The 17045-nt window shown below is 38.7% G+C and overlaps 2 protein-coding genes across 5 annotated transcripts; one reads left to right on the top strand and one right to left on the bottom strand.

Annotated features, from left to right (window-relative positions):
• Nucleotides 1-1938: 1938 nt before the first annotated feature.
• rbm28 (RNA binding motif protein 28) lies at nt 1939-13481 on the top strand. 3 transcript variants are annotated; one of them, XM_074633209.1, is made up of 20 exons: nt 1939-2298; nt 3127-3273; nt 3924-4051; nt 4185-4260; nt 4374-4466; nt 4604-4675; nt 5126-5231; nt 5320-5576; nt 5672-5741; nt 5890-5999; nt 6088-6161; nt 6302-6437; nt 7608-7672; nt 7821-7979; nt 8196-8345; nt 8503-8577; nt 8689-8812; nt 10913-11051; nt 11347-11461; nt 13005-13481. In XM_074633209.1, the coding sequence occupies exons 1-20, from the start codon at nt 2181-2183 to the stop codon at nt 13143-13145; spliced, it is 2355 nt and encodes a 784-aa protein (XP_074489310.1). In that variant the 5' UTR covers nt 1939-2180; the 3' UTR covers nt 13146-13481. The 3 variants fall into 3 exon arrangements, with proteins under 3 accessions (XP_074489310.1, XP_074489309.1, XP_074489308.1); XM_074633208.1 differs by having other exon boundaries at nt 3903-4051; XM_074633207.1 differs by having other exon boundaries at nt 3882-4051.
• Nucleotides 13482-13765: 284 nt separating this feature from the next.
• On the bottom strand, nt 13766-16371 carry lepa (leptin a). Of its 2 annotated transcripts, none has more exons than XM_074633211.1 (3): nt 16258-16371; nt 15631-15826; nt 13766-15541 (listed from the first exon to the last, which is right to left on the bottom strand). In XM_074633211.1, exons 1-3 carry the CDS (start codon nt 16296-16298, stop codon nt 15203-15205), a joined length of 576 nt encoding a protein of 191 aa, XP_074489312.1. In that variant the 5' UTR covers nt 16299-16371; the 3' UTR covers nt 13766-15202. The 2 variants fall into 2 exon arrangements, with proteins under 2 accessions (XP_074489312.1, XP_074489313.1); XM_074633212.1 differs by lacking the exon at nt 16258-16371 and adding an exon at nt 15925-15950 and having other exon boundaries at nt 15062-15541.
• Between the last annotated feature and the right edge of the window lie 674 nt (nt 16372-17045).

Below are 17045 nucleotides of genomic sequence, written 5' to 3'. Positions count from 1 at the left end.
TCAGGAAGTAAACTTACTGAATTGCTGCTTTGAGTAAATTGCATTTTAATGTTGTACAGGTACATATCTCACATTTGGCACTATGACAGTGAACGCAGGGAAATGAAACCTGCATGTTACTTGGGAAACCAGCCAGTTGGGGGGGAGGCAGCATAAAGGAGGAAACAAATTCTTGAATTAAAAACAAAACTAGGAGCAAGCAAAGTGATGTGGGCAGACTGGGCTTTTTGTAGATGGTTGATTGGGATCCTCCTGAAACAAAGAATGAAGGACAGGTACACAGAGCACTACATATAGGTCATAACAATAGGGAAGGAGATTTACGGTACCTACTCTTCTATACTCTTAATTTATATTGTTATATTGCAAAAAAATGTAAGTTGTTTTCAGAAGCCATTGTGCATGCACTGTTTTCTACTTTCTCTAAGCCAAAACATAATGCCATCACAGCACAGTGTTTCATATTTACACAAACAACACCAGGGACTTGAGGCTTTTGATGGCCTACCACTGCCTAGAAGAATATTTCTTCTTCCACAAGAAATGCCATGTTGGTGTTCGTTGACAGTGCTGAACTAAACTTTTGATAAGACCATGATACATCCAGGAGTTCATATGGCCTCTTGAGAGACAGAGATCGCATAATGTGCTTTCACAAACTACCAAAGCAGCAAGTTAGACTTGTTTTAACGTTTTACAAATGAATGATATGTCTGTTGAAGGTTGTTTTGAACATGTGCCTCTAATATTGTAAAGCTTTGTGTGTCATAACTTGAATATTTTATACATTTCTTGTTTGTTGTTTAAAATCTCTAAGAATTTTGTGCCAACATTTTCTATTTTTCATTCTATTTTAGTTATTGTATTTAATTTGTCCTACTTTGTACTTGTGTCTACCTTTTTTTGTTGTTTAGAATAAAATAGAAAACACTTTGTCTGCTTTTTGTGTTCAAAAGGCAGAAATTTGTCTTTTGTATGCATGTGCAAAAAGTGCTATTATAAGAGTATATTAAAACGACATGTCACATCCAGACAGATCACTTTAAAACACATTCACATTAAAAACACAACACACCAATAGAAGCTACATTAAGAAGGAGCACCAGGTACCAGGACTGAATCAAGATTAAATAAAAAGATATAAAGTGCTGTGTGCTGAGGCAGCAGGCTTCAGAAAGTGGCTGTCTTTACAGATTAAGATACTTATAGCAACAGGGAGAAACGATACGATACAATACAACTTTATTGTCAGTTTGCACTAAAATTCATTTTGTATCCATAGGCAGCTCAGTTTGAGAAAAAGTAAACATACAATGGACATACTGTTACCATAAACAGACAGACAAGTAGGTCACATCAGACAAAAACACAGAACACATCACAATTATTCATACATAACCCATTACAAAATTACCATCTGTCCTCTGGATTTACATGTCTTTAGCAGCACATTAATTATTATTTGGCAACAAGATGGACTGATGGACAAAGGCGTTCTTTAGCCTGATGCAGGTTAAATGTAGGGACTCTGAATCGCCTATTGGAGGGCAGAAGTTGATATTCCCCATTTAAAACATGTAAGGGATCAGAAGAGATTTTTTATATATAAAGAATCTGCTTTAACACTGCATTTCCTTTTGGGATTAAAGTACTCTACTACTATCTTCTTTATATCTACATACATACGTACATACATATACAGATAATACATAAATCAATGAAAATAACTGGGATTTGCAGTCGTGTCTAGAAGGTAACCCGCAAACTGCGAAATCTGATCTGAAAACTTAACTCGCGGGTTACCTTCTCGACACGACCGGGATTTGCAACATTGTAACATCCGGGACAGTAGGTGGCGGCACTTTGCAAGTAAACGTGATAAGTGCTCGAGACCGAGACGCATGCTCGAGACCATTTCCGTTAAGTTTCCAGGTTGGCATTCCACACGATGTAAACATGCGAGTTACTCTAACATGTGGAAGCTTGCCTAGTGGTGTTCAGGTTTAACAGCTCTCTAGCATGTATTCATCTCGTCTTTTCGTGTAATATCGAATAGTTTGATATAAACATCCAGTTCGGAATTGTTAAAACTAATTAGACAATAGTTTTTAGCGTTATTAGCGAGCCAGAGAGGATAACATTAGCGAGCTAACAGCTAGCGGCTAACGTTAGCTAGAGCCATGCCAGCTCGGACCTTATTCATTAAATCTCTTCCAGCTGCAGCTTCTAATGCACGGCTGGAGGAGATCTTCTCTGAGATTGGTCCGGTGAAGCAGTGCTTCGTGGTCAGGGAGAAAGGTAATGTTATTGTCATAATATAACAAACATGTAATATATCCTGCAATATATCCTTAATGCAATATATACCTCAAGTGCAACTACCCTTGTTTATATTTTATTTATTACATCTACCCTACCTATTTTACAAGTGCAATTACCTCTGTTTACATTACATCCATTTTTATATTTTTATACTTCTAGTGTAACACTTCTGTTTCTATTTATTTATTACATATACCCTACCTATTTTACAAGTGCAATTACCTCTGTTTACATTACATCTATTTTTATACTTCTAGTGTAACACTTCTGTTTCTATTTATTTATTACATCTACCCTACCTATTTTACAAGTGCAATTACCTCTGTTTACATTACATCTATTTTTATATTTTTATACTTCTAGTGTAACACTTCTGTTTATATTTATTTATTACATCTACTTTACCTATTTTACAAGTGCAATTACATCTGTTTACATTACATATATTTTTATATTTTTATACTTCTAGTATAACACTTCTGTTTATATTTATTTATTACATCTACTTTACAAGTTGTATTTGCTTTATATAACAGTGTGTGTGTTTTATCTGTTATGTTTCATCTGCCTCGTTTAGTCTTGTCAAGTATTTGTTTTAAAGAAGTGGCAAACTGTGAATCTCGTTGTATTTAATACAATGACAATAAAGCTTTCTATTCTATTCTATTCTACTGTAACTGGAGATAGGCTAACTGTTAACTAGCTCTTATAACTTGTAAATGTAAATACGCGTTACTAAATCGTTTGCAGTACAATCAAAACGTAAATGTAAACATTAATAACCTCTTTTTATTTATAAACCAGGTGCAGAAAAATGTCGTGGGTTTGGCTATGTCACATATTCCATGGAGGAAGATGCAGAGAAAGCCTTGAAAGAAGTGAAACAATACGACGGACAGAAGATCTCTATATCAGTGGCGAAGAAGAAAATAAAAGAGAAAAGGAAAACGGGTGTGTATAAAGGCATGTCCCAAAAAACTGGGAAAGCTTTCTTGCCATGTGTGCTTGATAAGATAAGATAAGATATTCCTTTATTAGTCCCGCAGTGTACAGCAGCAAAGGGGATAGTGCAAAAAACAAGATGCATCAGCTAACACAGTAAAAAAAAGAGCTAAACAAAGTGTAACAAAATATGAACCATTTAAATAGAAGTAAGTATAAAAATAGGAGCAGTATATACAGTATTGGCAATAAACAGACTATTAACAAAATTGCACAAGTGGAAAATGATATTGCACAGTGAGAATGAATGAAATTCCTCCTGAAAATATCAGGTTATTGTCAGTTTTTTGGTGTGTGAGTGGTCTACTGGGAGCAGTGCTGGTTGTGGAGTCTGAAAGCTGCAGGAAGGAAGGACCTGCGATAGCGCTCCTTCACACACTTTGGGTGGAGCAGCCTGTCGCTGAAGGAGCTCTACAGTGCTGAGATGGTGTCCTGCATGGGGTGGGAGTCATTCTCCATCATGGATGACAGCTTAGCCATTCCCTCCTCTCTCCCACCACCTCCACTGTGTCGAGGGGGCATCCCAGGACATAACCTTGTTCATATCTTTTATTTAGGACCTAAAGAGCCAGCTGCAGCACCTAAAGAGCCAGCTGCAGCACCTAAAGAGCCAGCTGCAGCACCTAAAGAGCCAGCTGCAGCACCAAAGGAGAATGAGCAGAAATCCAAAGGCTTCAGGAAAAACGACCTGAAAGCCAGACTCATCATAAGGAACCTTAGTTTTAAGGTACGGTATGCTACATGGTTGTGAAATGCAGCAACTGTTGAGCACACTTTGATCCATTCCTCTGAACTACATCTTCTGCTGTTAAAATGGTACACTCATTGCTTGACCTGTAACACATAACATTGTGTTGCAGTGCTCAGAAGATGATCTGAAACAAGTTTTATCCAAGTTTGGAACCGTTCTTGAAGCCAAAATCCCCCTCAAACCTGGTAAAAATGGTTTTAATTCTTACTGTATGCACAAATACAGATGTTGAATTCTCGTGTGACCCTTGAGTAGGTGAATTTATTTTTATAATTATATTGTTTTCTACTTTCTATAGATGGGAAGATGCGTGGATTTGCATTTGTCCTTTTTAAAAATGTGTGCGAGGCAGGGAGAGCGCTCAATGCCATGAACCTGAAGGAGATAAAAGGTTAGTGAGTGAGACACTTGCACTGCTGTTGTGTGAGAGAAACACAGTTCATCGTTGACATCTCAATTTGGGAATTTAACTTTTATTTAGTCTGTATCACGTGACTGAGTTTTTAAATGTTATTGTTTCATTCACAGGTCGGCAGGTAGCAATCGACTGGGCTGTGCCTAAGGACAAGTTTATCGCCACACAGGCGTCCTCAAGTGCAGGTAATATTCCACATTTTTAAACAACTAAGAATCGTTTTACTATTCACTACACATTAAAAATGACAAAACACGTTGTGTATCTTAATAGTCATTAGAAGATGTCTACATCAAAGTTTAGATATTAACAATTAGAGTTGTCAAATTTATGGAAGTATCGATACATATCAAATATTTGAAATGGTTTCAGTATGCATTTTCCACAGTATCGATACACAGGTATTAGCTGTGCTTTCTGCTCTTTCTTCTCTCAGACAGCGAGTTGACACATACACCTCTATTTATCTTTAATAAAAAACAAAATTTTATGCCCTCAATGTTGTGTAAATGTTTCTCCGTGCTATCAAAAACGGTATTGAATATCGATATTTTTCAAGGAATCATAACAAAGTTAGAAATTCCAATATTGTGACAACACTGGTAATAATTTACACTGTTTTGTTTACCTAATAGGAAATAAGAATACCGAGGCAACTGCAAAACAGTCGGACACAAAGAGCGACACTGAAGACGAGGAGGAAGAAAAGCCACAAGCAGAACCTGAGAAGAAGAGGAAGAAGTGTGAACCTTAAATACGTCTACGTGTGTTAATACGCCACCAGGTGTTAAAACTTTACCGGTTAATTTTGTTTTAAATTTTTCCACAGAGTCGCTTCCAAACCAGTTGTGCAGCAGGTGGAAGAATCCCAATCAGATGATGAAGATGATGGCGAGGAAGAGGAAGCGGAAGAGGATGATGATGATGATGATGAAGATGAAGAAGTTGAGAAAGAGGATGATGATGTGTCCCAAGAGGAAGACAATGACGGCGACGACGATAAGAGTAGCCTTGATTCAGATGATGATCAAGATGAGGATGAAGAGGAAGATGAGGAGGATGACGATGACGAAGAAAATGAATCAGGTATCAATTCCCTGCTTATGTTGTTTCATATTTTTGCATGTAATGTAAATAAAAATGTTGTTTTGACGCTTGTTGTCTGCTACTTTTATCTCTAGCTAAAAAGAAAAAAAGGAAAAGAGAGCTTCTCCCTTCAGATGTGAAAGAAGGCAGAACAATTTTCATCAGGTTCGCAATTCTTCTCACTTCTTCATCTTAAACCTGCTTGCATTTATCTTACTCTGCTCCGTTTTTTTCATCCTCAAATTTTCCACTCATTCATACCCACTTATCATCTTATCACCATCTTTGTTTATCTTACTTCTGGTTCTTTTAGAAACCTGTCCTTTGACACGGAGGAAGAGGATCTTGAGGAAATCCTCCTTAGGTACGGAGAGCTGAACTACATAAAGATTGTTCTCCACGCAGACACAGGACATTCAAAAGGTCAGTCGGCGATGCTCGAATGAAACACTCTTCTCTGTGTCGTTTGAGAAAACAGGTTGATTGACTTATTTTGGGTTTGTTTTACCAGGTTGTGCATTTGGTCAGTTTAAGACTAAAGAGGCTGCAGACAAATGCATAGCTGCAGCACAGGAGGAGGCCGAGGTAATCCATTCTTAATAATTAACTGACTATAAATATTCCCTGTGTCTGCCTTTTTTATGACATGGCATCACCTGTTTTCCTGTTTTGTGCAATGAGTTGATATTGCTGCCTCATGGTAACATTTGGGTTATTTGATGCAGAATGGTGGCATCCGTGTAGATGGAAGAAAGCTGTTGATTGTGGCAGCGGTGAGCAAAGAGGACGCTTCCAAGCTGAAAGTGGACAAGGTGAAAGTAGAAACGGGGACAAGGAACCTGTACCTGGCCAGAGAGGGATGTGAGTAAACCCATTTCATTCTACTTTTCTCCTTCTGTTGCCACATTTCCACTCCATGGTACGGCTCTTTATTTTTCGTTTTTCCACTGCAGATAGTACCCCCTCAATGGAGGCGGGATTCTAAGCTGGTCGTCATAGTAACGCTGCGCGAAACCGCCCTGCTCTTCAACGCGACACAGACACACAAAGTCTTGCTGGATCCTTTCATCCGCAACTAAACATAGGAACGTCTGTTCTTCATCAGTTGACCACGACATGGTTTTGTGGGCTGCCATTTTTAGAAATCTGATTCAAGTGAATAACAAAATTGTGGTTGCTATTTAAAAATGGCTGACTTGTGCAGGATGTCCGGTGTTGCGATTCTAGTGACGATTTTCTCTGACCAGTCCACCTATCCACATCTTTCTGGAAAAGCAGAAAACAATGGTTCCAGTCAAGCCGTGTCGTACAATGCCGTGGAAATGTGGCACTAATGACCCTTTCTCCTTACGGAGTGTTACTTGATTCACTGTCGATATTAAAGGTATCACTTTTTGAAGATTTGGCTTACACATGAAAACTGTGAACCAAGAATAACAACTACTTAAGCCTAATTTAAATTTCTGCGGAAAAGCTTACGCAGAGCCGCAGAGATTGTTGCGAAGCTCTTAGAGAGCCGCAGAGATGCGCCATGCACCTCCTGAAATATGTGAATACACACCAGGCACCACGGACAGCCGGGAGGTTGCATGTCCGGAGAAGTATTTCCCATCTGTTACTACTACAATAACAACAACAACAACCTTATTAATTGTAGGCACACATCACCCAACTCTAACAAAAATTTTTTTCCAGCCATAGAATTGTGTTGGGCGAAACCTATATGAAACTATTGAATCACTCCTATGAAATAAATCAAAGACCGCCTGCCAAAGTATTTGAAAACCGCAGGTCCAAAACAAAAAGAAATTACCTGCTATGCGCAATCCGCCGCAGTACTATGTATGCCTGCCGTGCGTGAGAGGTGCCCGCAAAGAACGCATCGGCACACAGCTGCAGGACTATAAATCAGGCTTTAGGCCTGCCATATCTGTTATGTGAGGTCCCTATTAAATAATTGAAATAGGGTTAGTTGTCACATTTCTATGCTGAATTGCTTTTAAATCTGTCCCTTCTGATCTCCACACCCAGTGATCCGTGCTGGAACCAAGGCTGCAGAGGGCGTGCCTGAAGCAGATATGGTCAAAAGAACCAGAGTGAGTTCATTTTTCATTAATAACCATTGAAGACATTTCTACTTGCAGAATGATTTTTCATGCATAATTGTTTATCTTACAGTTATCATCTCTAAAAATGACTTCCATGTTGACGCGTATATATATTTATGTTGTCTATTTCCCTTAGTTTGAAGAAATAAAGAAGACCAAGCTTCGGGGCTTAAATGTGTTTGTGTCAAAGAATCGTCTGTGTGTCCACAACCTGCCCAAGTCAGTGGACAATAAAAAACTCAAAGCACTCTGCCTGGAAGCAGTAAAAGGAAGCAAGGGAGTCCGCATCGTAGAGGTGAGAAACAAGATGGCATGCTGGTAGACATTTCATTAAATGTAGTATTATTATAGACGTTAGCATTCATTTGCAGCTTTGTAAAAACATTCCTGGAAATAGTTTTGTGTGAGTAGTATTTATGAATGTCTGAATTAAAAACATTGTGTCTGTGTGCCCAGTAGGGGGTGCTGTTGTCATTCTTATTCATGCTGTACCTCTTGTTTGTCCTTTTAGTGTCGGGTGATGTATGACAAGAAGCCAGAGAAGGGTCAGGTGATGGGACAATCGTTGGGTTATGGCTTCGTCCAGTTCCAGGATCATGAGCACGCTCTCGGCACACTTCGTTACCTCAACAACAACCCCGACATCTTTGGCTCACACAAGGTACGTTTTTGCAACAGATTACTTAAGTGCTTGAATTCTTATCAGTGTGTTTTAAAGGAGCTTTGTTTTTGTTTTGTTACCACTGTATTTGTTTACCTTTTAGACTTGACATTGTGGTGGTTATTTTGTTTGGTTATGTTTTTGTGTCGTCCTGCAGAGACCAATCGTTGAGTTCTCCCTGGAGGATTCAAGAAAACTCCAAATAAAAGAATTGCGACAACAAAAAAACAAGGTGCGTTTGTATCAATTTGCATGATAGTTATGCGTCAGAACCCTCGTTCAAATAGAAAATATATATTTTTTTTCATAAATGGAAAGTAACACTCTGTGGATATCTTTGCAGGAATTCATCCAAAATCGTCCTTTTAAAGGAGGAGCAAAACCTCAGACAGCCGGAGATGGAAAGGGACCCAGGAAAGGTGGAAATAAAGCTCAGTCCTCATCAGAGCAGACAGGAAATGAGAGAGGTATGAAAATATTAATTCTGTATTTACCTTCTTTTCACTTTATGTTCATAATGTTCTCTCAACTTCCATCGCCCCCGACCTCCACCCCATATGGAGTTTCATGCTGTCTATACTACAGTGCCTCACTTCTGCTTTTGCTCCCAACATAATTACTACAGTCGCTAGAGGTCGCTGTCGATTTCTTTTATTCTTTCTTTCGTCAATCGACCATGTGAATAGCGGACAAAGCCCAGTAGTGGGTGCAGCAGGGGCCTACTGACCCACATCTATGAGCCTTATAACCACTGATAACGCACACTTAATGACCTGATAGCTGAAATAGGTTGCTGTTCTCCTGTCACTGCACAGATACAGTACAGCACATTAGTGCTGTGGAAAAAACACATTACTATGGCTGTCAAAGTTAACACAAATTCATTTTAACGTGTCTTTAACACATTAACGCAACTTGCGATTTTTAAGTTGTAGCAAGGCAAGGCAAGGCAGCTTTATTTGTATAACACATTTCAACAACAGGGCAATTCAAAGTGCTTTACATAAACATTCAAGAACATTGCGACAAAGTGCAAAAGAACATTAAGAAATAATTAAAACAGTTATAAAAACATTAAAACATTAAAACATTAAAAATTGGAAGATAAAAACAAGCTAAAAATAAAAGCTGGGATAGAAACTAAAATAGCATAATACACAAAAGAGTAAAAGCTCTAGTGCAGTATCAGATCATTATCTGGTTTAATAAAAGGCAGCCGCAAACAGGAAAGTTTTAAGCTTTGTTTTAAAAGAAGTGAGAGTTGGAGCGGTCCTGCAGGTTTCTGGGAGCTTGTTCCAGATATTTGGTGCATAAAAACTGAATGCTGCTTCTGCATGTTTAGTTGTGACTCTGGGGACACTAAGCAGACCTGATCCAGATGACCTGAGAGGTCTGGTTGGTTCATAACACAGCAGAAGATCAGAAATATATTTTGGCCCTAAACCATTTAGTGCTTTGTAAACCAGCAGCAGTATTTTGAAATCAATTCTCTGAGAGACAGGCAGCCAGTGTAGAGACTTCAGAACTGGACTGATGTGATCCACTTTCTTGGTCTTAGTGAGGACTCTAGCAGCAGCGTTCTGAATCAGCTGCAGCTGTCTGATCGATTTTTTAGGAAGACCAGTAAAGACGCCGTTACAGTAGTCAAGTCGGCTGAAGATAAATGCATGGACTAGTTTTTCCAAATCCTGCTGAGACATCAGTCCTCTAATTCTTCTTATATTCTTCAGGTGATAGAAGGCTGTCTTTGTAATTGTCTTAATATGGCTGTTAAAGCTCAGGTCAGAGTCCATCACTACACCAAGGTTTCTGGCTTGGTCTGAGCTTTTTAACATCACAGATTGTAGGTGAGCACTAACCTTTAATCTTTCTTTTTTGGCTCCAAAAACTACGACCTCAGTTTTGTCTTTGTTCAGCTGAAGAAAATTCGGGCACATCCAATTATTGACTTGTTCAATGCACTCACTCAGTGCTTGTATTGGACTGTAGTCTCCTGGTGATAGAGTTATGTAAATTTAGTAGCGGGCTCAGTTTTAAAGCTAGAGAAAAGAAATAAGATACTGCTATCTTCTAAAACTAGAAAACCTAAAGAATCCTTTGGTACCAACTAGGGATGTGCATTCCAAGCAAAAATACTATTAGAAAACCGCCGCATACCCCCCAACCCCCCCGTTTTATGCTAAACGCAGTACCTGTGAGGGTTTCTGGACAATATTTTCATTATTTTGTGTCGTTAATTGATTTACAATGATAAATGTATACATCCATTTGCATAAAACAGCATATTTGCCCACTCCAATGTTGATAAAAGTATTAAATACTTGACAAATCTCCCTTTAAGGTACATTTTGAACAGATAAAAAATGTGCGATTAATTTGCGATAAATCACAATTAACTGTGGACAATCATGCGATCAATTAAATATTGTAATCGATTGACAGCCCTACATATTACATTTGACACACTGAATTAAACTCAACTAAACTTGCCTTTTTTTTTTTTGCTGTTAACATTTCCCATTTAATTTGTTTGATTTTCCCTCTGTCCACTTTTCTGTGTTTATCAGCTCCTCCTCAAAGCCAGAAGCAAGGCGGACGCTATTTCGGCTTCCAGACCAACCCTGAGGTCGAGCACGTAGATTTGGCGAACGGAAAGAAACGAAGGAAGGTTCTACCCTTCGCTTCCAAACGGGGGCCTAAGATCAGGTACAGATCTTATTAGCATTACTAGTTTACAATGCACTGTGTCACTCTGTGCTTAAGCAAAATTTCATACCACTTTCATTTTGATGATATGTTTGAAACAAAACTTTAATAATAAACGTTGAGCAATCAGAAAAGGAGGTGCAAAATAATCTATTTTGAGCTGTCAGGCTACAAACAGACCTTCTAAAAAAAGTCTTTAACAGTCATGTAAAAAGGGGTAAACATATGACAAAACTGTGACTCAACAATGATCATCAGGTTTAAGTTACAGACTGTAAATTGTTGTTCTTTGCAGAATGCGTGACAAGGGAAAGCAACAGGCTCCACCACCCAAGAAAGCAAAGCCTGGATCCAACAGGAAGGACCGTCAAAGACAACAGATGGAAAAGCCCACACAGCCCAGAAACCAGGTACACTGTTGTATACGTTTATCTGGAGTCTTAGGTCATATTCACAAAACATCTGAGAGTAGCTGCAGAGGCACTGATTTATCAGAAACTACTGGAAACAGTGGCCTTGTCAGTTCTTATGTTAAAACTCCTAAGGCATGGATGTTTGTGTAACCTCAAGACACATTTTAGCACCAAAAAGACTCAGAAATCTGTGCAACTCTTACTTGAAAAGTGCCAAAATCAAAACAATCCTAAAACCATGAAGGGTCAAAGTAACAATATTTACATGGCATGCACAAAAATATGTATCACTTTATCACAAAGATAGACTGGCTTAAGAACCACCAGGGGTCGCTGAATACCTAAAACCGCCAACGGGTAAAATTTACCCGCTATTAGAATGCATTGATTTTCAGGGTACAGGGTTGATTTATTCATCATACTACAACACAGGGTTGTATAATGAAATGCCATATTTGTAGTCCCTTTATGCTACTCACACCAACAGTCACAATCAACCCAGGACACATCGCTCAGTCCTGAAACCTCCCAGCATCAGACTCAGACTCAGTATCAGACAGTGACTTCTTCACTCAATGCATTGAGCAAATCTAATGCCTGATGTAGGCTTACATTCATAAATCTTTCTCTTGTCCATAGTGACGGTTAGTCTATAACTTTTGCCGCAGCTTTGTAACTGTATATAAAATTAATTCACCTGTGTATAGTGTTTTTTTTGTTTTGTTTTTTTACAATTTTGAAATTGATGCCAGAATCGATAGATTTTTTTCATTTGAGTCTATACGGAGGTACAAGGAAGTTACCGCTTTTATTGAGTAACGCATCACCATATCCGTTCTGTATCCGTCAACCAAAACAAGCTGCAGTCGGCTGCAGTGAGAAAACGGCGGAGGGTCCACGTAGATACAACCTGCACCTTCATATTTTAAATCCAAAGTGTTAAACACTACACATCCAGTACAGTATGGAAACACTTTGGGGCTCACACATTCCAGGAAAAGCAGTGCTAGACATCACGGCTAAAGCTGCATGCTAACTCTGTCATGGACAGGAAACATTATGTCCCTTATAAATTATAAAAGAAAATACCACTAATTTGTGAGGGAAATGTCTTTATTCTTTGATTTTTGGGTCGCAGGAAATGTCTGGAAATGTAATAAATAACGCCTGACAAAGACTGATATATTTGACTTCAGGACTTCGTATAGAAGCTGAAAATCAATTTTACTGTATTAATTTAGATATTTTCCAGAGTAAAAGTCCCTAGAAGTGTGTGATTCAACTTTTCCCATAGTCTAGTGTTAAAAAAGTTAACAAAAAAATGCATAAATTGTAATATCAAATCGCAATACTTGTAGAAATCCCAATAATTAAAAATCGCAATACATATCGAATCGGCACCTAAGTATTGTGATAGTATCGAATCGGGAGATAGGTGTGTCGTCCCAGCCGTAATATATATATACCATTTAACTCGACCTACTTTATCAGAGTTGTCCTGTTAACACCTCCTAACTGTCTTTATTTTGTTTTTTTCCAGAAGGTTAAAATGCCAAAGAAGCAATTCAAGAGAAGGGATGGAGACCGTTTTGACAGCCTGGTGGAGCAGTACAAGAAGAAGCTGATGGGGAACAGTGACAAGAACACCAACGTCAAAAGAAACAAGTGGTTTGATAGTTAATGCTGCGTGTGTGAGCGTGTTTGTGTGTGTGAGAGTGAGAGAGAAAATGTGTTTGAAACAGTGTTTCAGTCTACCACAACAGAGGTCCTCTACGATTGACACCCTGATGTTTTAAAATAAGTTCAATATTCCTAATAAAGTAGTTTAGTGTTATTGTACAGTATGTGACACCCATGTGTGAAACTGTACCGTCACTTAACTTCATTCATCCTGTTCCTGTATTTCTGTTATCCATGCTCACCTTGTTTGTTTTTACTACTAAAACAAACTGTAAAAAGAGTTTTTTCATGTACTTGTATTTTTATGAAAATATATTAAAAAAAACATGAATTTGAATGTTCTATTTTTTTTAATGAAATCCATATTTGTTTGATTCACAGATTTGTCAGTTCATTATGACAGTTTCCATTTAATTTACCTTTTTTTTTTAATCCTAGTTTAAACACAGGAGTTAATCATAAGCCGATGGCTCTGGATAAACACTTCCCACTCAACGACCTTGAAAACAAGTGGAGCAAGAGATGAACACCCACAAATGACATTAACCTGGGCTACGTGTCTTTTTCATTTCTTTTTCACATCTATCAACTTTCTGTTATTGCACAACACTGACGAACAAATATTTTTGGTAAATATTTATTCAGTTTTAATCCAATAGTAAAAAAAACTACTGTACAAAAATATACAAAATATCATCTCCAGATATAAATCACCGTTTTGGCAGAGCGAATGATATTGCACTGAAATGGAAGTTGCCCTTTGCCCTTCCTGTCCTCGTAGTCCTCAAAACAAACACATCTGCTATTATTGCCAGGTTTGAACCTGGTTTTCAGGAATTTCCAGGGATGACATCACGGCTCATTGTGACGTTTCCTCTGGCTGCAGACCAGCTGATTCAGCTTCATGACTGAATTCAAATATAGGTCCATATTTTTCCACTGAGATATCTTTATTGTTAAAAAAATAGTGATTGCCATAATAGAAACGTATGATGTATCTTTGTGTGCCTAGCATGGACCAGTTTGCATAGAAACAATCCTGTGGAAACTACACTTCTGCTGCAAACACCCTGATGAGAAGACAACGGGCCTCATGCAGCAACATTCACTTAAATTTCTCTTAAATCTTCTCTTAATTTTCTGTTAGAGAAAATATAAGAGAAGTCAACTCCAGACGCACGAAACGTTCTTAACCATCCAGCTCTGCTCTTACCAGGTGTGCTGAATGGATCCCGTTTGATTGTAAATTAAAGGCGTGTGGCCGATTTATTATTATTAGCATAGATAAACACTATATGGAGGCAGGTGTTGAGCTGTGTGCAAATACTCTGGCACATGCTCAAGAATTGGAGAGATGCCACTAAAAGATGGTCTAAGAAGATAGATAGATAGATAGATAGATAGATAGATAGACAGATAGACAGCATCATTTCAAGGCACATAGAAAGAAGACCGAATGTTTTTCCAGAGCTTCAGTGCTGGTGTTTACAGGAAATTTGAAAAGCACCGAAGTGCAGTTTGCATGCCAAGCAATATCATCCAAGGGTTTTTTATGGTCTTAATTTGGATCAATGGACTAATAGTATTTCTTTAGCCCACATATTTAATAATTCAATCATTATAATTACTCTAAAACGTATCCTTGCGTTGGACAAACTATTTGTGGACTGTGAAAACAAGACGTTTTTTTCTTATCTTGAAAAAAGAGTGCTATTGACCAATCGTAAAACTTTTTCTCTTACCTAAGAGAAGAGCAAAAATAAAATCCCAGAAATCAATGGGTACTATCAAAATAAGAACAAATTGTGGATACGAAAACAAAAATAAGAGAAAATGATTGCTTCCTGCATGAGGCCCATTGTTACAAAATTCATATTTTTTCTAAATAAAGTATAAAAATAAATACATATGTATATAAATAAGTGCATGTTCAAGAATAAATTCCCTTCAAAATACATTAGCAAAGTTCAACATGGCCAGGCAAGAGGTCAGACATCACTGATGCAGACTTGTGTTCAAAAAATGAGGCCAGCGACTCACAAATATTGGTCCGTTCTCTCAGCAAGTCTCGAGCTGATCCAGATTTTTCAGCAGCAGATTGAGGAACTCCTTCACTCTCAAGAGAGCCTCGAAGCTCACGGTGTGAATGAACTTCTTTCGGCTCTGCAGCTCCTGCAGCGGCACCGGCATCGCCACCGGCTTCGGCCACGGCTGGCTGCAGTGATCCTGCCCCCACTGATAGATGTAACCTGTCAGCGAAGAGATGTCAAGCTTGATCTGGGAGACCCCGTTGAAGGTGTCAGAGATCAGGTTGTTGTAACCCTCCAAGACCGTCACTATGGAGGAGGGTCCATCCAGACTGTCAGCAGGTGGACTGAGTGTCAGATCAGCAGGGACCTGCAGCGAGAACACCAGTCAGTCAAAAATAATAAAAAAAACAACAACTTCAGATTCAGTGTCACAACAAACAGAACCATAAATATTACCTGGAAGTCTTGTTGATGAAGACTGTTCAGCCTGACCAGCAGCTGCTCGGCCCTCCATTTCACTTTTGATTTCATCGTCACCACCTCCACCGGCAGAGGAGCGGCTGTGGCCACACTTAAAAGGTGCAGCAGAGAAAACAGCAGGGCCAAAGTGTAGTCCATAGTTGTACCAAAATTCAGAACTGCACCGGTATTCCTATAGGAGAGGAAGATTACGCAGGTTATTCTTCATCTTTCACTTGCTGTTTCACCATTGTGTCATCTCTCTAACTCTCTCTAGGCATGAGTTCATACCTGCAAGTCATCATTTTATACATAAAGGCATGCTTCCTCCCAGTAATTTACTCAATATGTTTGATTATGGCAGCAAATATTTGTGAGAAGAGACACCTGTACAAACAGACAAAGATCATTGACTTTGGCTAACGCTATTATTTTCAACCCACTGTTTTTACAAACATGCCCCGTGAAGGATAGACGGAAGCTCGTAAAAAAACAAGAAAAACAATCTATAAGCAACAAGAATTTCTATGAAAAACAACTGGTAAATAAGGAAAGCAAGCACAGAAAGTGAAACAACGACGGAAGAGTTGAAGTAAAGGAGATGGAGAGGAGAGTTGACCATACCTTGGTTGGATGTCTGAGCGTATGCCACTGTTTGGCTCCATCAGGACATCTTATAGTGGAGGGCTGTTGACTCATCTCTTACTCACCTCTCTGTCCGACCCCCTGTTCTCCCCCCCTCATCCACTCATCCACCCCCTCATTTCTACCTCTCCCCCCCATCCAATACGCCCTGCCTCGACCTGCTGGTACTGCAGGAGACAAGTTTGAATATGGAAGTACATTTTTTGGTGACTACGCTGTGACATATTTGAGTCACCGGGCAAAAATGTCTACAAACTATTCAAATTTAAGTGTAAAACACAACACAACACTTTAGATATCTCACAGTTAAAAGATAATAATTACAACTGTTTCTAATTATGTGACTGCATAGAAAGCAGCTCAACTGATCCGTATACCTTATATGTCATATCCTGTACTGACATAGACTTATCTTCACTGCTCTCTCTAAACATTGCCCAACGCCGCCAGTTACATCAGTATTTATTTAGGATGTTCCCTCACGTAGTGCGTTTGAGCAGCTGTGTACAGTAACAGGAAGTAAAGAAACAAAACAATTAATACACAACAGCAGAGTATGACACATACATTATTGGAATAAATTAATGAGCTGCATTTCATAAATGGAGATTGATGATCTAATTGGGACTTTTGTGTCCTTATGTCTTTGGTGTTGTTACTGAATCTAAGTCTTTAGTATTTATATATTGTTGCACAATTTAAGTAGACACACACATTGCAAAAATAACAAATAATCTACGGCACAGTAAGAGGCAGAAAACACACTG

This window comes from Sebastes fasciatus, chromosome 4, assembly GCF_043250625.1.
Source record: "Sebastes fasciatus isolate fSebFas1 chromosome 4, fSebFas1.pri, whole genome shotgun sequence".
NCBI classification, from domain to species: domain Eukaryota; kingdom Metazoa; phylum Chordata; class Actinopteri; order Perciformes; family Sebastidae; genus Sebastes; species Sebastes fasciatus.
This window is presented reverse-complemented; position numbering and strand designations above follow the sequence as displayed.

Excerpts from the sequence above, each read along its gene's own strand:
- rbm28 (XM_074633207.1), top strand. The coding sequence starts at position 2,181 with ATGCCAGCTCGGACCTTATTCATTAAATCTCTTCCAGCTGCAGCTTCT. Across the intron at positions 4,052-4,184 it reads TAAGGAACCTTAGTTTTAAG|TGCTCAGAAGATGATCTGAA; the intron begins GTACGGTATGCT and ends ATTGTGTTGCAG. Across the intron at positions 5,742-5,889 it reads GGCAGAACAATTTTCATCAG|AAACCTGTCCTTTGACACGG; the intron begins GTTCGCAATTCT and ends TGGTTCTTTTAG.
- lepa (XM_074633211.1), bottom strand. The coding sequence starts at position 16,298 with ATGGAGCCAAACAGTGGCATACGCTCAGACATCCAACCAAG. Across the intron at positions 15,827-16,257 it reads CGCTCAGACATCCAACCAAG|GAATACCGGTGCAGTTCTGA; the intron begins GTATGGTCAACT and ends CCTCTCCTATAG. Across the intron at positions 15,542-15,630 it reads TTCATCAACAAGACTTCCAG|GTCCCTGCTGATCTGACACT; the intron begins GTAATATTTATG and ends TTCTCGCTGCAG.